The sequence below is a fragment of the Pongo abelii genome, chromosome 5, assembly GCF_028885655.2.
Source record: "Pongo abelii isolate AG06213 chromosome 5, NHGRI_mPonAbe1-v2.0_pri, whole genome shotgun sequence".
NCBI lineage: Eukaryota > Metazoa > Chordata > Mammalia > Primates > Hominidae > Pongo > Pongo abelii.
Window position 1 is genome coordinate 160450001 of NC_071990.2, and position 22311 is coordinate 160472311.

At 45.3% G+C, this 22311-nt stretch overlaps 1 protein-coding gene and 1 pseudogene across 18 annotated transcripts in view; one reads left to right on the forward strand and one right to left on the reverse strand.

The window, feature by feature from the left end:
* The window catches only part of SYTL3 (synaptotagmin like 3), a 116902-nt gene that overhangs the window by 87206 nt on the left and 7385 nt on the right, over positions 1-22311 (forward strand). For all 18 annotated transcript variants that reach the window (XM_063725261.1, XM_054558392.1, XM_024248273.2 and 15 more), the window contains 3 exons: positions 11013-11191; positions 17414-17516; positions 22097-22267. In XM_063725261.1, the coding sequence (XP_063581331.1) occupies positions 11013-11191; positions 17414-17516; positions 22097-22267 (453 nt within the window). The remainder of the gene's footprint in view (positions 1-11012; positions 11192-17413; positions 17517-22096; positions 22268-22311) is intronic.
* Positions 6403-7694, reverse strand: LOC129059752 (histone-lysine N-methyltransferase SETMAR-like; annotated as a pseudogene).

A 22311-nucleotide genomic window follows, 5' to 3' on the forward strand; every position in this document is an offset into this window, starting at 1 on the left:
CCGCTAGATTGGACTCTAAGCTCCTTCATGGGCCAGAATCACATCCTTGCAACCCTAGAAACCAACACATAACCAAGTACGTGGGCTTGGATCCACCCACTGACGGTCTGTGGGATCCTGTGTGACCTGCCCGCCACTCTGCCCTGACCTCACCAGCTCTCACCCACCCCATCGCTCATTCCACTCAGCTGCAAGGCCACTCACTGGTTCTGGGACCCCCAGACACATCGCACCTCCAGGCATTTCTGTACCCTTCCCTCTCCAGACATCACAAGTCATGCAGTCCCTTCCTTTAAGACTTTGTTCCAAGCCACCTTCTCACGGAGCTCCCCCTGCCCCGCTCTCCCCACCTGCTCTATGTTAATCCATGTCCTCACCACCCCCGACGTGCTATAGAGTTGGCTCATCTGTTGGGTATTGTCTGTGTCACCTACCCACTAGACTCTAATTCCCAAGAGCTGTGTCCAACACTTAAATGGCCTCAATAAATGTTTGTTGAGTGATTGGGTTAATCCTAATCATAGTTACTGTTTATTGAAAGCCCAAGGCAGGTGCTTCACAGCTCAGTCATTCTCACAAAGATCTTGTTGTGGAAGGTGCTGTTATCCCATTTCACAAACGAGGAACCTGAGGTTCACAGAGGTCAAAGCGACTTGCTGAGGTCCTGAGATGACTGTAGAACTCTGATTCAAACCAGGGGCCTGGGGAGTCCATACTGGGGAGTCCAGGCTTTTCATACTATCCCACAGGCCTTTTGTACTCTTACATTGAGCAGTTTTCTGACCCATGCTGCCTGGTTCAGCTTCACTCACTCGGGGCCAGTCCACACGCAGAAGCAGGGAGCCAGGATGCTAGCCTAGGGAGAGGTGGGGTGAGCAAATCCATCTTAGTCCCTTTGCTGCTTAGGGACTTTTTGTTGGAAAACAAAAAATTGTTTTTAACAGCCCCATCAGTGGCATATGAGATTATGCAATTCCCCATATACTCATTAACTTTGAGTATTAATCAGATTTTACGCATACACACACACGGATGATATTAATTTTATAATTATTAACTATGCCTAACTAAATCATAGTGCAAATTCAGTAGGGCTCTCTATTCTCACCCATTTTTCTAAAGTTTTCTCTGATTTGTGCCCTTAAAATTTATAATCATATTATTATGCATTTAATCGTAACCTGTTCCCTTTAGGCTGAAGCAGCATTTATTTGAGGAAACTGAACTCCCACAAAACAAACCACTGATGATTGCTTCTTGCTAAAGGTGTTGCCTTCCCTTCTGAGAAATACTTACATTATCTGAGAAACAAGGATTGGAGTAAAAACAAAAAACAACCCAGCTTATTAAAATTCCACTTATTACGGAAGTATAAAACCAGATCTAGACAACAAATAGGGAAAATCGTTTAACCTCCCAAATAGGCAAATCAGTGCAAAATTAAAGCAAGCTGCTATTTTGGGACCACTTTAGTAAATTTTAAAAATAATAAAGCTCAGTATTGGTAAGGTGTAGGGTAGCAGGCGTTATTACAAACTGCGGGGTGAGCAGAAATTGTTACAACTTTTTTAGAGGGCAATTAGCAATAGATGTCAAAAGCCTTTACATGTTCTCTTTAGTTGAAGAACTTCAGTCACAGGAACTACTCTTTAAAACTTATCATGAATGTTGGCCAAAATGTGCATACATAGATGTCCCAGACAGCATTGTTTATAATTGTTTTAATTTTGAAAAACTGTCAACAACGGCCAGGCGTGGTGGCTCACGCCTGTGATCCCAGCACTTTGGGAGGCCGAGGCGAGTGGATCACAAGGTCAGGAGATCGAGACCATCCTGGCCAACATAGCGAAACCATGTCTCTACTAAAAATACAAAAAATTAGCCGGGCGTTGTGGCAGGCGCCTGTAATCCCAGCTACTCGAGAGGCTGAGGCAGGAGAATGGTGTGAACCCAAGAGAAAGTTAAATTATGGAGAATGTGCACACAGTATTATTCTAACTGTATAAATTTCAAAATCAGGTAAAACTAAATAGTAGATTGTTTGGGGGATATATTCATATATAATAAAATCATCAGCTGGATGCAGTAGCTCATGCCTGTAATCCCAGCATTTTGGGAAGCCAAGGTGGGGGGATCACCTGAGGTCAGGAGTTTGAGACCAGCCTGACCAACATGGTGAAACCCCATTCTACTGAAAATACAAACATTAGCCAGGCGTGGTGGCAGGTGCCTGTAATCCCACCTACTTGGGAGGCTGAGGCAGGAGAATTGCTTGAACCTGGGAAGTAGAGCTTGCAGTGAGCCGAGATTGTGCCATTGTACTCCAGCCTGGGCGACAAGAGCGAGACTCTGTCTCAAAAAAAAAAAAAAAAAAAAAAAAAAAAGTAAAAACGTCAAGAAAATCAAGAATGATTAACAGACAATTTGAAATAGTGTTTCCTGGAGGCAGGAATGAGAGGGGATTTGATAAGGGAGGAGGAGTTCTGGGGCGCTTCTGAAGTCCTGGCAATGTTATTTTTCTTAAGCTGAGAGTGGGGATGTGGATGTTAATTTTATAATTGTTTAATCCTATACGTTATATGTACTCTTTTGTTATACATTTCATGGCAAAAAAAAAAAAAAAGGAAACGAAAAATCAAATGATTTGCTCAGCTTACAAAGGGCATCCACATTTTGTGGCATTTTTAAAAGGCTGATAATCACTAAGCTTACCATGCATAGGCATGGTTCTAAGTCTTTTTCCGTGTGTTAACTAATTGAACCTCACCATGACCCTATGAAATAGATCCCCATTTTATAGATGATGAAACTGAGGCTCTGGAGGGTAAGATAATTGCTCAAGATCGCACAGCCTCTAAGTGTCAGGGCCAGGCACTGGAAGGCTGCTGTGTGGCCTCATCACTCACCATCTTAACCACTTTGCAAAAATGTTCTCAGTGTGTTCTTATCAGGATTTATTATTTTTAATTTAGCTGTGGCTTCGGTTGACTCTGAGTTTTCTGCCCTCGTGAAATAAAAGGGCGTGAAACTTAGCTTGCAGTTACAGGAGATAAATTTGTGACCTTCAGAGAAAGTCACTGGCAGAAGGCTCCCTGCCTGCCTTGAGTTTTTCCTTTGCCGTTACCCAGATTGACTTTCTTTCAAACCCAGACTGTGCCAATGGCTTTAATAAAAGTCAGGCTGAGTTTTGGGTTGCTCTTCTGGGCCAGAATCTTTTGGTTGACTCCATCTGCTGCATTCAGCTTGTAACCTGCTCAAAGGCTATGTTCTGGCTCCAGAGAAAGCAGAACCAGGAGCCCTGCCAGGGCGATGGTGGTGGAGCCATGAGTCATCTGGGAAGGAATGCACTTGATGGATGAACGCGCTCTGCTCTCCTTTCATTATGAGGGTGTATCCTCCCCATCCCTGCTCAGCAGACACAGCGGTTGAACTACTCAGAGACATGAGCATACATTATGGCCCAGAGATTTAGGAGCCCAGGTCCACTTCCAGGTCTGCTTCTGATGTGTGATGCAATTTGGGGCATGACTCAACCTGCCTTGACCTTTGTTTATCTACTTATAAAATAATGAGTAATGACAGTGCTTCCTGGATGCTTTATAATTCTGGGTGCCAACCTGGACAAGCTCAGCTGTGCACTTTCTTACTACCTGCACACCAACAGCTGCACACCCAAGGAGCAAGGCGCATGGCAGGGCAGCCCTAACCCCAGGACACTCATGCCTGCATGCTGGAGATTAGGTCTGCCCTGTTGTGTTCCCAAGTCCAACTGTGCCCAGCACTGCCCAGCAATCCTGATGTCTTTGCCTGATTAACACAGTTTTTTTGTTCTCCACAACGAACATTTCACACCTCCTCCAGTCTTTTCAAACCTGCTCTTCCTCCTCATTCTCAAATCTCCCTTTTTACTCTACCAAGAAAGAAAAGAATCAGTTTGAAATTTCCCAATCCTCCTGATAGCAAAATTAACCAACTGCATTTGCACCCAAGTGACTCTCCTTTCCCCACCCGCAATAGAAGAAGCTGATGCCTGCAGTAATACTTGGGATCCTGCCCTCCCCTGCCTTCTCTGTTCCTTATTCTATTACTTGTCCTTCCTCTCTCTTATGCATTCAGCCTCTACTTACCTGGACCCTTAAACACATTCAAGTCTCCTGTAATGAAACACCTTCACTCAACCTTCCATTCCCCTCCAGCTACCACTTTTCTCTCCCCACCTCAGCTAATCTTTTTATTTTGTTTTGTTTTGTTTTGAGATAGAGTCTCGCTCAGCTGCCGAGGCTGGAGTACAGTGGTGCGATCTCAGCTCACTGCAACCTCCGCCTCCCGGGTTCAAGCAATTCTCCCACCTCAGCCTACCAAGTAGCTGGGATGACAGGTGTGCGCCACCATGCCCAGCTAATTTTTGTATTTTTAGTGGAGACAGGGTTTCGCCATATTGGCCAGGCTGGTCTCAAACTCTTGACCTGTAGCGATCCACCCGCCTTGGCCTCCCAAAGTGCTGGGATTACAGGTGTGAGCCACCGTGCCTAGCCCCTCAGCTAAGCTTTTATTAGTTGTCTGCCCTTGGTATTCCCACCTTTCCTCTCCCACTCACACAGCCCTCCCTGTCTGGCTCCCTGCAAAAGAAGGCCCCTTCTCTTGTACCCTTCTGTACATTCATATTTCAGCTGTGTCTCATCTAAATAGCACAGTCAGATGTTTTAAAAAATCCAGTCATTGACTTTTTTTGTAGTATGTAACCTGTTCTAGTTTATTGTAACTACTTTTTTCTCCTGCTCTGTGTTACTGTCTCTACCCCCTTCTTTTCATCATTCTTTTTGGATTAAACAAGTCTGGCTTCTATCATTTCTGGTGGGCAGTAAAATGGTTAAATCTTACTGTTGATTCCATCATAGGTAATGGATCCTTTTTTTCTCTACCGTTAAGTTTTCTCTTTGTCTTTGATTTTAAGCAATGTTATTATGATGTACCTATGTATAGTTTTTTTAAAAATATTTTTCCTCTTAAATCTGTGGTTTATTGTCTCTTGTTAGTCTTTAGAAATTCTTAACCATTATCTCTTCAAATATACCTTCTGCCCCATTTTTCTGTATATGAGAGTCCAAACATATACTTTTTCATTATGTCCTGTATGTCTCTCTCCCTCTCTCTCTCTCTCTGTCTCTTTCTCTCCCATCTTTCTGAGATGGGGGTCTCATTCTATTGCGCAGGCTGGAATGCAGTGTCACAGTGCTAGCTCACTGCATCCCAGAACTCTTGGGCTTAGCAGGAGCACCCACTCACTATGTTGTGCAGACTGGTCATGAACTCCTGGCCTCAAGCAATCCTCCCACCTTGGTCTCCCAAAGCACTGGGGTTACAGGCATGAACCATGGTATTTGGCCCTGTATGTCTCTTATACTCTTTATTTTTCATTCATTTTTTTTCCTCTGTGCTTCACTCCAAATATTTTCCATTGACCCATCTTCCAGTTTACCAATCCTCCCTTCAGCTAAGTCTGATCTTATGTTAATTTGATTTGTGGAGTTCTTCATTTCAATTGCCTTACTTTTTAGGCAACTTAACTTTTTTTTTTTTTTTTTTTTTTTTTTGAGTTGAAGTCTCACTCTGTCACCCAGGCTGGAGGGCAGTAGTGTGATCTCGGCTCACTGCAACCTCTGCCTCCTGGGTTCAAGCAATTCTCCTGCCTCATCCTCCTGAGTAGCTGGGATTATAGGTGTGTGCCATCACACCTGGCTAATTTTTGTATTTTTAGTAGATTCAGGTTTCACCATGTTGGCCAGGCTGGTCTCAAACTCCTGACCTCAGATGATCTACCTGCCTCGGCCTCCCAAAGTGCTGGGATTGCAGGCATGAGCCACCATGCCCAGCCAAGGCCTTAATTTCTATTTGATTTATTATTATAAATTCTAGTCCTCTGGAGAAATTTCTATTTGATTCTTTATATTCTGGTTCTCTGGAGAAATATATTCTTGTCATATATTTTCTTGACCATATTAGTTACAGTTATTTTAAAGTTTATATCTTTCAGTGCCAGTATCAGGATCACCCATAAGTCTATTTTTATTGTGCATTTTTTCCTCTTTGTTTTTGTCACTTACTCTTGGATCTTAGACTTAGGATGACCAACCATCCCAGTTTACTCAGGACTCGCCTGGTTTTAGCAGTTCAAGTCTTGCATCCCAGGAAATTCCTTAGTCCTAAGGAAACTGGGACACTAGCTTAATTTTTATCCCTGGTATGCATGGCAATTTTTTACTGAATGCTGGACACTGAGTATGAAAAACTGGGATAATTTGAGATTCAAAAATATTAGGTTGCTAGAAAAGTAATTGTGGTTGGACCATGAATTTTATATAATTATAACTTGGCTCAAACACATCTTTATTAATAAAAGTAGGATCCATTACAATCAACACATTTTTGCCAAAGAGAAATGAGTTTGTTTATTCCTGTACCATAAAAATCTGTGCTTCGGGGTTCGATGAACTCTTGGAAAGCATTTTCTGCATCCTTCTGGTTGTGTTTTCCCTGCACAAAGTTCTCATGATGCTTGAAGAAGTGGTAGTCTGTTGGCGAGAGGTCAGGTGAATATGGCGGATGAGGCAAAACTTTGTAGCCTGATTTGTTCAACTTTTGTTTTTGTTTTTTGCTTTGAGATGGAGTCTCGCTCTGTTGCCCAGGTTGGAGTGCAGTGGTGCTATCTCAGCTCACTGCAACTTCCGCCTCCTGGGTTCAAGTGATTCTCCTGCCTCAGCCTCCCAAGTAGCTGGGATTACAGGTGTGCACCACTGCACTCAGCTAATTTTTGTATTTTTAGTAGAGACAGGGTTTCACCATGTTGGCCAGCTGGTCTCGAACTCCTGACCTCAGGTGATCTGCCTGCCTTGGCCTCCCAAAGTCCTGGGACTACAGGCTTGAGCCACCACGCCTGGCCTTGTTCAACTTTTGAAGTGTTGGTTGTGTGACATGCAGTAGGGCGTTGTCATGGAGAAGAATTAGGCCCCTTCTGTTGATCAATGCTGGCTGCAGGCGTTTCAATTTTTGGTGCATCTCATTGATTTGTTGAGCATACTTCTCAGATGTAATGGTTTCGCTGGGATTCAGAAAACTGTAGTGGATCAGTCTGACAGCAGACCACCAAACAGTAACCAGGACTTTTCTTTGGTGCAAGTTTGGCTTTGGGAAGTGCTTTGGAGTTTCTTCTCAGTCCAACCACTAAGCTGGTCATTGCTGGTTGTCATATAAAATCCACTTTTTGTCACACATCACAACCGGATTGAGAAATGGTTCGTTGTTGTGTAGAATAAGAGAAGACAACCCTTCAAAATGATGATTTTTTTGCCTTTCACTCAGCTCATGAGGCACCCACTTATCGAGCTTTTTCACCTTTCCAATTTGCTTCCAATGCCGAACAATTATAGAATGGTCAGCATTGAGTTATTCAGCAACTTTTTGTGTAGTTGTAGGAGCAGCTTCGATGATTGCTCTCAACTGGTTGTTGTCATCTTCCAATGCGCGCCACTACACTCCTTATCTTCAAGGTTCTCATCGCCTTTGCAAAATTTCTTGAACCCCCACTGCACTGTATGTTTTGCTGGGCCAAATGCATTGTGGATGTTGCGGATTGTCTCTGCTGCTTTATGACCCATTTTGAACTCGAATAAGAAAACTGCTCAAATTTGCTTTTTGTCAACATCATTTCCATAGTCTAAAATAAATAGCAAATAATCCATTATTAGCAAAAAAAAAAAAAAAATAAAGTGAGAAATGCCCATTAAAATGATGTATAACATAACCACATTTATTTAAGAATGTATTCCAATATCAAATGGCAAATTCCAACAATGCAAAAACTGCAATTATTTTTGCACTTTTATTATGCTTCATAGAGAATTTACTTTTGCTTTTAACACACAGTTAGAGTGGAGGCAAAGAATCTTTATCTAGTCTGGGGCTGAGCTGATTCAAAACTGGGTTTCCATTGATGAAGACAGGTCCATTTCCAGGTGACTCTTCCTCCTAGTAAGGAAGTCTTTGGAGGATCCCAGCTGAAGGTCTGGATATTTACCAAGCCCCTTCCCTGTGATAAGCCTGAAGGCCAGTTTTTTCCTCCCTAGTAAGATGAAACTGCTGGAAGCATTCTTTTTTTTTTTTTTTTTTTTTTTTTTGAGATGGAGTCTCGCTCTGTCACTCAAGCTGGAGTGCAGTGGTGCGATCTTGGCTCACTGCAACCTACGCCTCCTGGATTCAAGCGATTCTCCTGCCTCAGCCTCCTGAGTAGCTGGGACTACAGGTTGTGCTACCATGCCTGGCTAATTTTTTTATTTTTAGTAGAGATGGGGTTTCACTGTGTTAGCCAGGATAGTCTAGATCTGCTGACCTCCTGACCGCATGATCTGCCCACCTCAGCCTCCCAAAGTGCTGGGATTACAGGCATGAGCCACTGCGTCCAGCCAGCTGGAAATATTCTTAAGCTTCTCGGCCCCTCAGCCACAGCTTCCAGTTCAGCAAACACCTTGAGGAAAAGGCAGCATCTGGGTACTCGTGGATTTGCCCTGTCTCTGGGACCTTAGCTCCTCAGGGTGCCCATGACTTCGTAGCCTTGAATGCTGATTTTGCCCCCTAGTCCCGTTAGACTGCTGAAAACTCTGCTCAGCTTCTGAGTCTCTTTGCCATTTCATTTCGATTGACATCTTGGCCGTCCAGCCCTTGGACATGCAGCTGTAGTAATTCAATGTGTTCCTGATGCAAGGAGAGTCAAGCAGGTCAGTAGAATAGAATCAAAAGTCCTGTGTTGCTTACACAGGGACCTATGCCTTGAAGTGAAAGGCAGCTCCGGATGTCAGGCTTGCTTCCATGTGCTTCTCCTCAGCATCTTGGCCCCTCGCATCCTGGTGGTCTTGGCAGCTCTGCAATGTCTTGAAAGTGTGTGGTGTGTAACACCATTTAGTCTGACGTAGCCTGAAGCTGAGTCCCCTGACAAATGCTGTATTATTCATTAGCCTCTCCGTTCATCCACCTGGTTCTTCTCTCAGGCTGCTCACACCTTTTGCCAAGCTCCTCTGTCCATTCTCTTCTATCTTCACTTCTCATACTTCACTCACTCATGCTGGCGCACCAGTCCATGCTTTTTTTTTTTTTTTTTGGTAGAGAGGGGGTTTTACCATGTTGGCCAGGCTGGTCTCAAACTCCTGACTTCAAGTGATCTGCCTGCCTCTGCCTCCCAAAGTGCTGGGATTACAGGCATGAGCCACCGTGCCCGGCCTGTGCCTTTTTGAATGTGTAAAAATTTTACATTGTTTTCCATTTTAACAGTGGAATGGTGTTGGCAGGTGAGATTTTTCAGAGCCAGTGACTGGATGTGGTGAAGCTTGTTTTGTTCTTGGCATTCATCAGTTCAGGTTCCAGCCTGTCTGATGACTTGTTGGTATTGTTTTTTGTTTGTTTGTTTGTTTGTTTTGAGATGGGGCCTCACTCTGTCACCCAGGCTGGAGTGCAGTGGTGCAATCTCAGTTCACTGCAACCTCCGCCTCCCAGGTTAAAGCAATTCTTATGCCTCAGCCTCCCAAGTAGCTGGGATTACAGGAACGTGCCACCTGCCTGGCTAATTTTTGTATTTTAGTAGAGACGGGGTTTTACCATGTTGGCCAGGCTGGTCTTGAACTGCTGACCTCCAGCAATCCACCCGCCTTGGCATCCTAAAGTGCAGGATTACAAGGGTGAGCCACCGTGCCTGGTCTCAGTTGTTGGTTTTGTTTCGATTTCCTCTTTCCCTCGTGGTTCTGACTTTCTGCCCCCAGGCTTGTTTCTTTTTTTCTTTCTTTCTTTTCTTTTTTTTTTTTTGAGGCGGAGTCTTGCTCAGTTGCCCAGACTGGAGTGCAGTGGGGTGCTCTCCACTCACTGCAAGCTCTGCCTCCTGGGTTCATGCCATTCTCCTGCCTCAGCCTCCCAAGTAGCTGGGACTACAGCTGGGACGCCACCACGCCTGGCTAATTTTTTTTTTTTTTTTTTTTGTATTTTTAGTAGAGAAGGGGTTTCACCTTGTTAGCCAGGATGGTCTCGATCTCCTGACCTTGTGATCCGCCTGCCTTGGCCTCCCGAAGCACTGGGATTACAGGCGTGAGCCACCACACGCGGCACTCCCAGGCTTGTTTCTTAGTTTCTTTTCAGGATGTTTTATAGTGTGGAGGAGCTAGTTGGGAATTTGAAGTAGAAATCAGTTAGGCTTCTCTTCCTATAAAGGCAGCACAGAGATTGGTGCATGCAAATGTTGGTAAGTATTTAAGCACATTTAATAGTGATAAGTTGGCTTATTGTATCTTTTAGGCCCAGGAATTTTGTGCCAATTAATAGCATTCATTATCCTCTCCTTATCTACATCGTATAAGCTTGGAGTACCCTAGATTGTGATGATAGTTTTATTTTTCATTTTAGGTAACCAGAAAAATTTAAATACAATTTACTGTTACCATTGGGTATACACTTTACTTGCTTTATTCTATTTATTCCTCACCATAGCCCTATGAGATCAGTATGGTTTTTTCCAGTTAGACTTTGCCACAGCTAGTGAGTGGCAGCACCAGCATTTGAGTCCAGGTCTATCTGATTCCCAGTCGCAGCCACTTAGCCCTAGACTGTGCCGCTTTCCGCATAGCTGTCCTGCCACGGATATTATCTTGGCCTCCTGGGAGTGATCTTGCAGAATTGCATAGGAGCTAGTCCATTTCGCCCCAAGCAATTTGTGTTAGAGAATGAGATTGTGTAACCTTTATTGCTAGGCAAAAACTGTATCTAGGCAAGAGAGGGCCTTCTGAGGATTCTCTATCTCCTTGAGATAGAACATGTGGCAACTTATTTTGGCAAAGTACAAGCTGGTGCATTATTAACTTAATGTGAGTCAGGATACATGCTCTATGAGTTTTTATTTATGTGCTGTCTTGAAACCAGAACATCAAAAAAATGGATTAACTGAAGTAACTTATTATATCTGTTATTCTTGATTTCAGGGAAGCTTAATTAGCATTGATAGCACCTGTACAGAGATGGGCAATTTTGACAATGCTAATGTCACTGGAGAAATAGAATTTGCCATTCGTTATTGCTTCAAAACCCATTCTTTAGAAATACGCATCAAGGCCTGTAAGAACCTTGCCTATGGAGAAGAAAAGAAGAAAAAGTGCAATCCGTAAGTTGTATTTTTAAGTTTGACATAAGACTTATTGATTCCAAAATGTATATGAAAAAGTAAAAGTCTAAGAATAACCAAGACAATTATTAAAAAAAAAAAAATGAAAAGGCTCACTTCAAGAATTATTATAAAGCTGTAGCAATGCAAACAATGTGTTATTGATACAAGGATAGAACAAGTCAGGAGAGTAGAATCAAAAGTCCAGATACAGACCTTATAGCGTATATGAAAACTTACATGATCAAGGAGCGTCTTAGTCCATTTCGGCTGCTGTGACAGAATACCATAGACCAGGTGGCTTATAAACAAGACAAATACACATCTTACAGTTCTGGAGGCTGGGAAGTTGAAGCTCACGGTGCTGGTAGATTTGGTATCTAGTGAGGGCCCCCTTTCTGGTTCTTAGATGACTGTTTTCTTGTGTCCCCACATGGTAGAAGGGACAAGGCAGCTCTCTTGGGCCTCTTTTATGAGGGCACTAATCTTGTTCATGAGGGCTGCACCCTCATGACCTAATCACTTCCCAGAGACCCTACCTCCTAATACCATCACATTGTAGGTCAGGCTTCAACTATGAATTGGTGAGTGGGGTGGACATAAACATTCAGTTGAGGAACTATTACAGATCAGTGGGGAAAAGGAGACTTCAATAAATGATGTTGGAAAATTTGGCTTTCCACGCAGGAAATACAAAATTAAAATCTTGACTCACACAATTCATAAAGAGATTTAAAATGTTATTCTCACTGACAGATATGAAAAGGTGTAGCACCATTATTATAATTATAATAATAATTATATTATTTTGAGGCGGAGTCTTGCTCTGTCACCCAGACTGGAGTGCAGTGGCGCAATCTCGGCTCACTGCAACCTCCGCCTCCCGGGTTCAAGCGATTCTCCTGCCTCAGTCTCCCGAGCATCTAGGACTACAGGCACGCACCACCACACTCAGCTAATTTTTGTATTTTTAGTAGAGACGGGGTTTCACCATATTGGCAGGCTGGTCTCGAATTCCTGACCTCGTGATCCACCCACCTTGGCCTCCCAAAGTGCTGGGATTACAGGCGGGAGCCACCACACCCAGCCAGAACCATTATTTTAATGTGCATTTCCCTTATTACTAACAAAGATGAGCAACTTGTTTAAAAAAAAAAAAAAAAATAGAGACAGGTTCTCACTGTGTTGTTCAACCTGATCTTGAACTCTCGGACTCAAGCAATTCTCCCACCTCAGCCTCCCAAAATGCTGAGATTACAGGTGCGAGCCCAGCCTTGTGAGCCACTTTTTATATATGCATTTGCCACTTAGGTTTATTTTATTTTTTTTGAGACGGAGCCTTGCTCTGTTGCCCAGGCTGGAGTATAGTGGCACGATGTCAGCTCACTGCAACCTCCTGGGTTCAAGCAATTCTCCTGCCTCAGCCTCCTGAATAGCTGGGATTACAGGTGCCCGCCACCACACATGGCTAATTTTTGTATTTTCAGTAGAGACGGGGTTTCCCCGTGTTGGCCAGGCTGGTCTTGAACTCCTGACCTGAAGTGATCCACCCGCCTTGGCCTCCCAGAGTGCTGGGATTACAGGCATGAACCACTGTGCCTGGCCAGGCTTATTCTTTTGTGAGTTTTCTATTCATATCTTTTGCCCATTTTTCTTTTTAAAAATTTAATTAATTAAAATTAGGTTTTTTTTTAAGAGATAGGGTCTTGCTTTGTCACCCAGCTTGGAGTGCAGTGGCGGCACTATAGTTCACTGCAGCCTCAAAGTCCTAGGCTCAAGGAATCCTCTCACTTCAGCCTCCTGAGTAGCTGGGACTACAGGGGTGGAGTGCAATGGCACGATCACAGTTCACTGCAGGCTCAAGCGGTCTCCCTGCCTCAGCCTCCTGAGTAGCTGGGAGGCACATGCCTGTAGTCTCAGCTGTGTTGTAGGAGGCTAAATCTGTAACTTTTTTTTTCCAGCTAGATTTTTTAACTTATTTTTGTAGAGACAGGGTTTTGTTCTGTTGCCAAGGCTGGTCTCAAACTCCTGGGCTCAAGCCATCCTCACACCTCAGCCTCCCAGAGCTCTGGGATTACAGCCATGAGCCACTGCACCTGGCCTCCCGTTTTTCTATTGGATTGTTTATCGTTTTATTTATTTACCAGAGATTTTTTGTTAAACTAATTTAAGTAGGTTTAAAAAGTATTTATTAGTTATATATATTGCACATATTTTATCCTAGCTGTAACTTGTTTTCTAACTTGTTTATTATGACTTTTCTTGTAGAAAGTTTAATATCAAATGTATCAAGCTTTTCCTTTAAACGCTCTGCTTTTTGTGTCTGTAGAAGAATTCCTATGGCACCCAAGGGTTTAAATACGTTCTCTGGTTTCTTCTAATCGTTTTGTTTTTTTTTTTCACACTTAGATCTGTTCACATTAAAATCGGAATTGATTTTCTATATATAATGCCTTTCTTTTTTCTTACGTGGGGAACTTCTGGCGTACTGTTATAATTACCAGCTAAAGAGTGATGATGGGAAAAGAAATCAATTGTTGATTTAATCAAACTCTCTTCTGCTCTGTAATTTTCAGTAGCTCTTTAGTACCAGACAAATTAAGTACACATTTCTATAGCACTTATGGTTCCTTCATAACAGAATCTCTCCTATTGTTCTAGTCTTAGCTTTTATTATTACTCTTCCTGTACCATCTACCTCAGGAAAACTGGAATAGTCTTTGTCCCAAAAGTAGTTCCTGACTTTTAAATTTCAAAATTTGAGGGATGCAGTTAAAGCAGTGCTTATATTTAAAAGAAAAAAGACTTAAAATGAATTATTTAAACCTCCACCTTAAAATTCTAGAAAAAGGCTGAGTGCTGTGGCTCACAGCTATAATCCCAGCACTCTGGGAGGCCAAGGCGGGTGAATCACCTGAGGTCAGGAGTTTGAGACCAGCCTGGCCAACATGGTGAAACCCCATCTCTACTAAAAATACAAAAATTAGCCAGGTGTGGTGGCGGGCACCTGTAATCCCAGCTACTAGGGAGGCTGAGGCAGGAGAATCCCTTGAACCAGGGAGGGAGACATTGCAGTGAGCTGAGGTCACGCCATTGCACTCCAGCCTGGGCAACAAGAGCAAAACTCCACCTCAAAAAAAAAAAAAAAAAATAGAGAATACTCAAATACCAGTATAGGAATGAAAGAAGAGACAACATGACAGCACTTGCAGACATTCAAGTATAATAAGGGGGCCAGGCTGGGGGCTCATGGCTGCAATCCCAGCACTTAGGGAAGCCGAGGTGGGTGGATCACCTGCGGGTCAGGAGTTCAAGACAAGCCTGGCCAACATGGTAAAACCCCGTCTCTACTAAAAATACAGAGAAAATTAGCCAGGCATGGTGGCATGTGCCTGTAATCCCAGCTACACAGGAGGCTGAGGCAGGAGAATTGTTTGAACCCAGGAGGCAGAGGTTGCAGTGAGCCGAGATCATGCCACTGCACTCCAGCCTGGGTGACAGAGTGAGACTCCCTCTCATTAAATAATAATAAAAAATAAAAATTAGCCAGGCGTGGTGGCACATGCCTGTAGTCCCAGCTACTCGGGAGGCTGAGGCGGGAGAATCACCTCAGCCCGGGAGGTGGAGGTTGCAGTGAGCTGAGATTGTGCCACTGTACTCCAGCCTGGGCAACCAAGTGAGACTCTGTCTGAAAAAGAAAAAAAAAAAAAAAAAAAAGAAAAAAAAAGTATAATAAGGGGATATTATGTAAAACTTTGTGCTAATAAATTTAACAACTTAGATGAGATGAACACCTTTTTTTCTTTTTCTTTTTTTTTTTTTTTTTTTAGAAACGAGGTCTCATTATGTTGCCCAGGCTGGTCTCAAACTCCTGAGCTCAACTGGTCCTACTGCCTCAGCCTCCTGAGTAGCTGGGATCACAAGTGCATACCACCATGCCCAGCCAATTAAAAAAATTTTTTAGTAGTGATGAGGTCCCACTATGTTGCCCAAGCTGGTCTCAAACTCCTGGGCTCATGCAATCCTCCTGCCTTGGCCTCCCAAAATGCTGGGATTACAGGCATGAGCCACCACACCTGGCTGAAATCGACACATTCTCAAGAGACACAAATTGCCAAAACTGACATGAAATGAAATAGAAAACCTGATTAACCCTATATCTGTTAAAGAGATTGAATTGGTAATTTGGCATCATCTAGAAGAGTTGAAGGGGCATATACCCTATCATTCCTGGTTATATGCCAAGAGAAATGCTTGCACATGTGCACCATGAGCAGAGCGAAAAACTAGGACATAAGACAAATGTTCATCAACAGGATAAATGACTTGTGTATTCATTCAATGGAATGATATGTAGGCTTAGAGATGAATGAGCGGCAGTTACAGCAACATAGATGAATCTCAAACATAATATTGAGTGAAAAAAAGCAAATTACAGAAGAATGTATACAGAATGATCCCATTTATATAAAAGTTCAAAAACAGGGAAAACTAAGCAGTACATTGTTTAAGGAGACACATGAAAATGGTGAAACCATAAAGAAAACCAAGGGGGTGATAAATATAAAATCCAATATGGTTATTACCTGGTTACGGGCAGGATTATGATAGGGAAGTCACTGGTTATGTTGTGTTTCCTAAGCTGGGGGGCGGGTACATGGGTGTGCACTTTATTATAATCCTTCCAACCATATAGGTATATTTTATATATTCTGTTTTACATATATGAGATTGCATGAATGTGTAATGCTCAATAACTTAAGAGTAAATGAACTGAAGAATTAGAGATGGAGTTTTGAGGGAATTTTGTTTTGGTTTGATTTTTTGAGACAAAGTCTTGCTTTGCCGTCTAGGCTGGAATGCAGTGACGTCATCATGGCTTATTTCAGCCTTGACCTCCTGGGCTCAGGTGATCCTCCAACTTCAGGCGTCGAGTAGCTGGGACTACATGTGCACACCACCACACCCAGATGACTTTTAAATTTTTTGTGGAGATGACTTCTCCCTATGTGTTGCCCAGGCTGGTCTCAAATCCCTGGCTTATGGAATCCTCCCTGAGCCACGGTGCCTGGCCTGTTTTTGGGTTTTTTGTTTTGTTTTGTTTTGAGATGGAATTTCACTTTATTGCCCAGGCTGGAGTGCAGTGGCGTGATCTTGGCTCACTACAACCTCTATCTCCCAGGTACAAGCAATTCTCCTGCCTCAGCCTCCTGAGTAGCTGGGATTACAGGTGTCTGCCACCAAGCCTGGCTAATTTTTCTATTTTTAGTAGAGACCAGGTTTCACCATGTTGGCCAGGCTGGTCTTGAACTCCTGACCTCAGGTGATCCACCCACCTCAGCCTCCCAAAGTGCTGGGATTATAGGTGTGAGCTTCCGCGCCCAGCCTCCTGTCCAATTTCTAGTATTTTTACAAAAAGCTTAACCTAAGGGGAAGAAGAGGCCCAAGACTGGGGCTAAAGAAGGGCACAGATAGAGGGAGGCTCACTGTGATTTTTTACTTTGGAAAGTGGGGCCTGTTTCTAGCCTGTGGAGAGGGGGCTTGCGCTGCTGCTGGTGGGGCGGGGGGGGGGTCATTGCCATCACTGGGGCTGCCAGAGGAGCCTTGAAGGGCAGTGTAGGGGCCTGTATGGAGGGGCCAGCCTAGAACAGGACAGGACATGTCTTCCTCTCCGCCTGGATTTCAGGGGCTGGGTGAGTGCGGATGAAGCCATCTGTCATGCTGCGACCTCTAGACTCAGCAGAATCCCACTTCTCAGAGGTTGGTAGGAGCAGAGTCTTTGAGGCCCCTACAAGGAAACAGCACAGTGCGAGGCATATGCTTTCCACTTCCACTTTTTTTTTCTTTTGCAGGTGGTGGGTGGCAGAAGGGACGGGAATCCGGCTCATGGCCTTGACATCCAGGCAGGCGAGAGAATCTCTGGTTCCGTGGTCTTCGCCAAATGGAGTAGGGCCTGAGGAAGGCAGGACGAGCTTCACACTCCCAGGAATATTCCAGAGGGTTATGTAGCTAGCATTTGACTATAGACTGCGTGAATCAGAAGCTGCCCACCCAGCGCTAACATTGCTCACTATTAGGCTATTAAGTCGTTTCTATCAACTCAAAAATTCCAGCAAGAAGCCTGGTAAAGAAAACGCTGGCATGTGGGTTCTGCTGCCCCAAACTCTTTATCCACCCCTTTCCCTGAGTTCTCACTCTGTCCCCGCTGTGTTTGGCCCCTAGGTATGTGAAGACCTACCTGTTGCCCGACAGATCCTCCCAGGGAAAGCGCAAGACTGGAGTCCAAAGGAACACGGTGGACCCGACCTTTCAGGAGACCTTGAAGGTACTTGCTGGACAGATATTCCTGTGCAGAGTCCTCCTGAGCCCAGGTGGAGCGCCTGGGGCAGAGTCCAGTGGATGGTGCTTTCAAACTCTTGACTCAGTTAGATATGATCCAGACACCTATATGTTTCTTTGTGGCTCTGTCAATCAGTGTTAAGTTGGTAGAAAATAAATGTCAGCCTTTGTACAGGAAAAGTGCAGAGTCTGCCAGACTCAGGAATGGCTTTTGATTAATGATTTCTGAGAAGATGGTGAAAAAGAACCTGGCTGCCTCTTTGTCTCAGGCTAACACCAGGGCACAGGATAATTTTAAAAATTAGTGTGTCTTAGTGAATGTTTCTATCAAAGAGGTGCTCTCAAACAGAGTGCCCTGAAAATTAAACTCCTGAGTTACTGTCTTTGTAAAAGTATCCCTTTATTGTATTTCTGACAAACTCAGGTTTCTTCTAATTTTATTTTTTAAAAATGAATCCTTTTATGAAAAATCTTACAAAGGAATTGTTTGGGTTTTCACTTTCTATGTTACTAAGAAATGTGATTGATGGTTGAGGGCAGAGATGGGGCCACGCGCTCTGATGTCGGGTGGAAGGCTGCAGCTGAGGTCTGGTATCTGCAGAGAGCTGGCTGTGGCGGCCCCAATCTCGGTGCAGGGTGAGGCGGGTAGCCCAGACCTGCGGAGGCTACCCCGCCGGGGCCGGGCAGCCAGAGGTCCCCTCGTCTCATGCTTGTGACAGGAGAGGGCTTTGTTTGCCTTTCTTGGCAAGTAGGGGTGTCTGTGAGCTGCCAGCCAGGGGCCATCTGGGCAGCTGGCACAGAGCCCTGAGTTCATTAATAATAGCCCTTGTTTCCTGGGTCCCTACTGTGGCCAAGTGCTTTATATACAGCCTGGGGTAATTATTAGAATCCTCATTTACCCACGGGGAAACTGAGACCTAGAGAGTCCTTAGAAATACAGCTCAAAGCCACAAAGGACTGGCAGTTCTCAAAATTTGTGTCATAAAATCCCATGGGGATTTACATTTTTAAAACATTTCTTCTCTTTTTTTTTTTTTTTTTTTTTTGAGATGGAGTTTCATTCTTGGTCACCCAGGCTGGAGTGCAGTGACATGATCTTGGCTCACTGCAACCTCCACCTCCCAGGTTCAAGTGATTCTCCTGCCTCAGCCTCCTGAGTAGCTGGGATTAAGGGTGCCCACTACCATGGCCGGCAAATTTTTTTGTGTTTTTAGTAGAGATGGGGTTTCACCATGTTGACCAGGCTGGTCTTGAACTCCTGACCTCAGGTAATCTGCCCACCCCGGCCTCCCAAAATGCTGAGATTACAGGCTTGAGCCACCACACCGGGCCTAAATTTCTTATTTTCTAAGATGCAGCTGTACTTGGACCCTGGGGATTTTTTTTTAAAATGCAGATTCTGGGCTGGGTGCCGTGGCTCACACCTGTAATCCCAGCAGGTTAAAAGGGTTACCTACCTTAAAATGTACACAGAATCTCAAATATATCACTTAAAATTTTTATCCATGGGTCTTATCTAGTATATTGTGAATATTTTATAGTCCCGGGAAAATTTCCAGTTACAATTAAAATAATCGGCATCTCTAATCGATCCTAAATGCAAAATATCCCAACACCAGCCAGCCTCATCCTTAATAGAAATACGCATAAGATGCGAAGGATGGGAAGCCAGGGAGGCCGATCCATCATTGAAAGTCTCACTAGAAGCCAGTATTTCCAATCACAATCACCCCTTTGTGCGGCACCCAGGAGCTTTGTGGGACCTGGGGTGAGCCATCAGAGTACGATTCAGCTGGATGAGGCTGTGACAACTGTCTCCAGCCAGTTTTGAGAGAAGTGCACATCAAATGTGAGGACCTAGAAATTGATCCTCAAATTATTCTGAGCAGAGTACTTCTTGGCAAGCCTTTCTGGACCCAGGGAGACTTGTACCCGATTTGACACCACTGTCCTGGGGCCTGGAGAGGATGAAGTGATCTCACTGGGTGACACTGGTCATTGCCCGGCCCTGCTCTCGAATGATCCTCACACCTCATTCCCAGCTGAGCCTGGAGCAAGCCTTGTGGACCTAACAGGGCAATAGAAAATAGGTCTGGTTTGAAAAGGTAGATTCTATATATAGCAGGGAGTAGTCCTATTGACAGAAAGTGGCGAGCAATGGATAAGGAACCAGGAGAAGTGGCCTGAGCGTCACCCACACACAGCTGGAGATGAGAGAGCTGCCTGGGGGCCCGAGCCTGACCCTGCTAAGTGGCGTGGCGTTCCAGTAACCGCTTCATTTCTCAGAGGGCAGCAGATGCAGCTGGCCAGCTGCCTGGACTAACTGATAAGGAGTGTAGCTGGAATATGGGGAATAATCACATCAATCCAGAGTTTATAGACAGAGATTGAATGTGGGGCAGAGTCGGAAATGGACCCATGGGCTGGGTGTGGAGGCTCACGCTTGTAATCCCAGAACTTTGGGAGGCTGAGACGGGTGGATGGCTTGAGCCCAGGAGTTCGAGACCAGCCTGGGCAATGTAGAGAGACCCCATCTCTACAAGAAATTAAAAGATTAGCCGGGCATGGTGACGCCTACCTGTAGTCCCAACTACTTGGGAAGCTGAGGTGGGAGGATCGCTTGAGCCTGGGAGGTGCAGGCTGCAGCGAGCTGAGATGGCAGCGTTGCACTCCAGTCTAGGTGACAGAGTGAGATCCTGTCCCCCCAAAAAAGATATGGACCCATAGACTTGAGGGAAAACTGGCTAAAAGTTACCCAAAGGCAGGAGAAAAGGGAATGTGACCCAAGAAATGCCCATCTCCATGGCCACAAGCCACCCCAGTGGGGAGGAAAAGGAGGAATTAACTGAGGAAGCTAACCTGGCCAGCCGAGCCATGTGTGCCTGGCCTGCAGACGTCAGAAGTGTGGACAGAGCCTACGGGCAGCCCCCAACAGCAGGAGACGGCCCTGCTGCACTTCCCCTCTGTTTGCAGAGGCTGAAGGAGGGAAATTACCGTGTCTCAGTTCCTGTTTTATTCCATCTCGTCCCTCGATTGGAAAGATGGGTAAAGGTAGGCATGAGGAGATGAACCCCAAAGCAAACAAACCGCACAGCTGCTGCAAATGGGTGCAAGTGTCCAGCCTCACAGCAACAGCCGTGTCACGAGGAGTCACCATTCAAACCCCAAACAAGCGCCGGAGTGAGGGCAGCACGGGCCACAGAGGTCAGAGCAAGACTCGGGCCTGGACACAGTCAGTGCACGTGAATCTGGCCTGCAGTGTCGGCTACCAGACCAAGGCAGGGAGGGTCACTGAATTTCCAAGCTGCTTTTTTTTCACCTGCAAAATGGTTTGAATTATACTGACTTTGTAGGGTGCATGTGAAAGCTAAAAAGATCAATGCATCTAAAAAGCCTGGTATGAAATAAATAAGTGTTCAATAACTTGTAGGTTTTGTTCATTATTGAGAAAATCCAACTAATAAGCTTAAAGTGAGGCCCTCAGAGTCTGAGGTGGAGTCAGCCACACCTTGGGAAGGGCTGGGTGCCACTCGGGCCTTCGGCCTCTAGTCTCTATGGGGCAGAACCCATGCTTGGCTGGGGAAGGGGTTCCCTCGTCACTCTTGGATGTGTTGGGAGCCCCCTGTGTGGACAGTAAGAACATCGTGTTGGCCTCTGCCAAGCCAGCACAGGCCCTGCATGCCTGAACACAGGCACTGTCCCTCCAGGGCAAACACGTGGTGTTGGGGGTAATGGAGGAGGGGGAGTTCATGCTTTGCTTTAAAAAATAAATAAATAAATACAGGCTGGTGCAGTGGCTCACGCCTGTAATCCCAGCAATTTGGGAGGCCGAGGCAGGTTGATCATTTGAGGTCAGGAGTTCGAGACCAACCTGGCCAACATGGTGAAACCCTGTCTCTACTAAAAATACAAAAAAATGAGCCGGGCGTGGTGGTGGGCGTCTATAGTCCCAGCTACTCAGGAGGCTGAGGCAGGAGAATCGCTGGAACCCAGGAGGCAGAGGTTGCAGTGAACCAAGATCGTGCCACTGCACTCCAGCCTGGTGACAGAGCGAGATCCTGTCTCAAAAAAAAAAATTTTTTTTTTTTTTTTTTTAGTATTTTTGGGCCTGTTATCAGTATTTTTGGCCAAGCCTGGCTGGGTGCAGTGTTTAGATCCAAGTTCAAATCCTGTGTGAGCATAGACTTTGGCTTGATTTCTAGTAGGCGTGGGCTGGGCAAGGACTTTCATCCTTGTCTTGTTCTAAGAATTGGGGGTGGGAGGGGCTCAGTGGCTACCAGGGCTACCCTTGCCTGTCCCCAGGCAGAGCACTGGGCACCTGGGGAGTAGGGGGAGGGGTTCTTGAGCAGAGAGAGGACCCCCCGCCCCACCCTGGCTGTAAGCACCTTGACCCACCCTAACCACATCAGGTCCCTGGCTGCATCCGCATCTTGGACTCAGCCTGTGGGAGGGAGGCCTGCGCCAGGCCCCGGGAAGTGGGGCCCTGGGAGGTGGGGTCCAGAGATGGGGATCCTAGGAGTGCGGGCCCCGGGAGCCCAGCTGACCATCTCTGCTCTGCCTCTGCAGTATCAGGTGGCCCCTGCCCAGCTGGTGAGCCGGCAGCTGCAGGTCTCGGTGTGGCATCTGGGCACGCTGGCCCGGAGAGTGTTTCTTGGAGAAGTGATCATTCCTCTGGCCACGTGGGACTTTGAAGACAGCACAACACAGTCCTTCCGCTGGCATCCGCTCCGGGCCAAGGTGATGTCTGGTTTTGTACTGAGTGCCCTCCATCCCCACTGTGA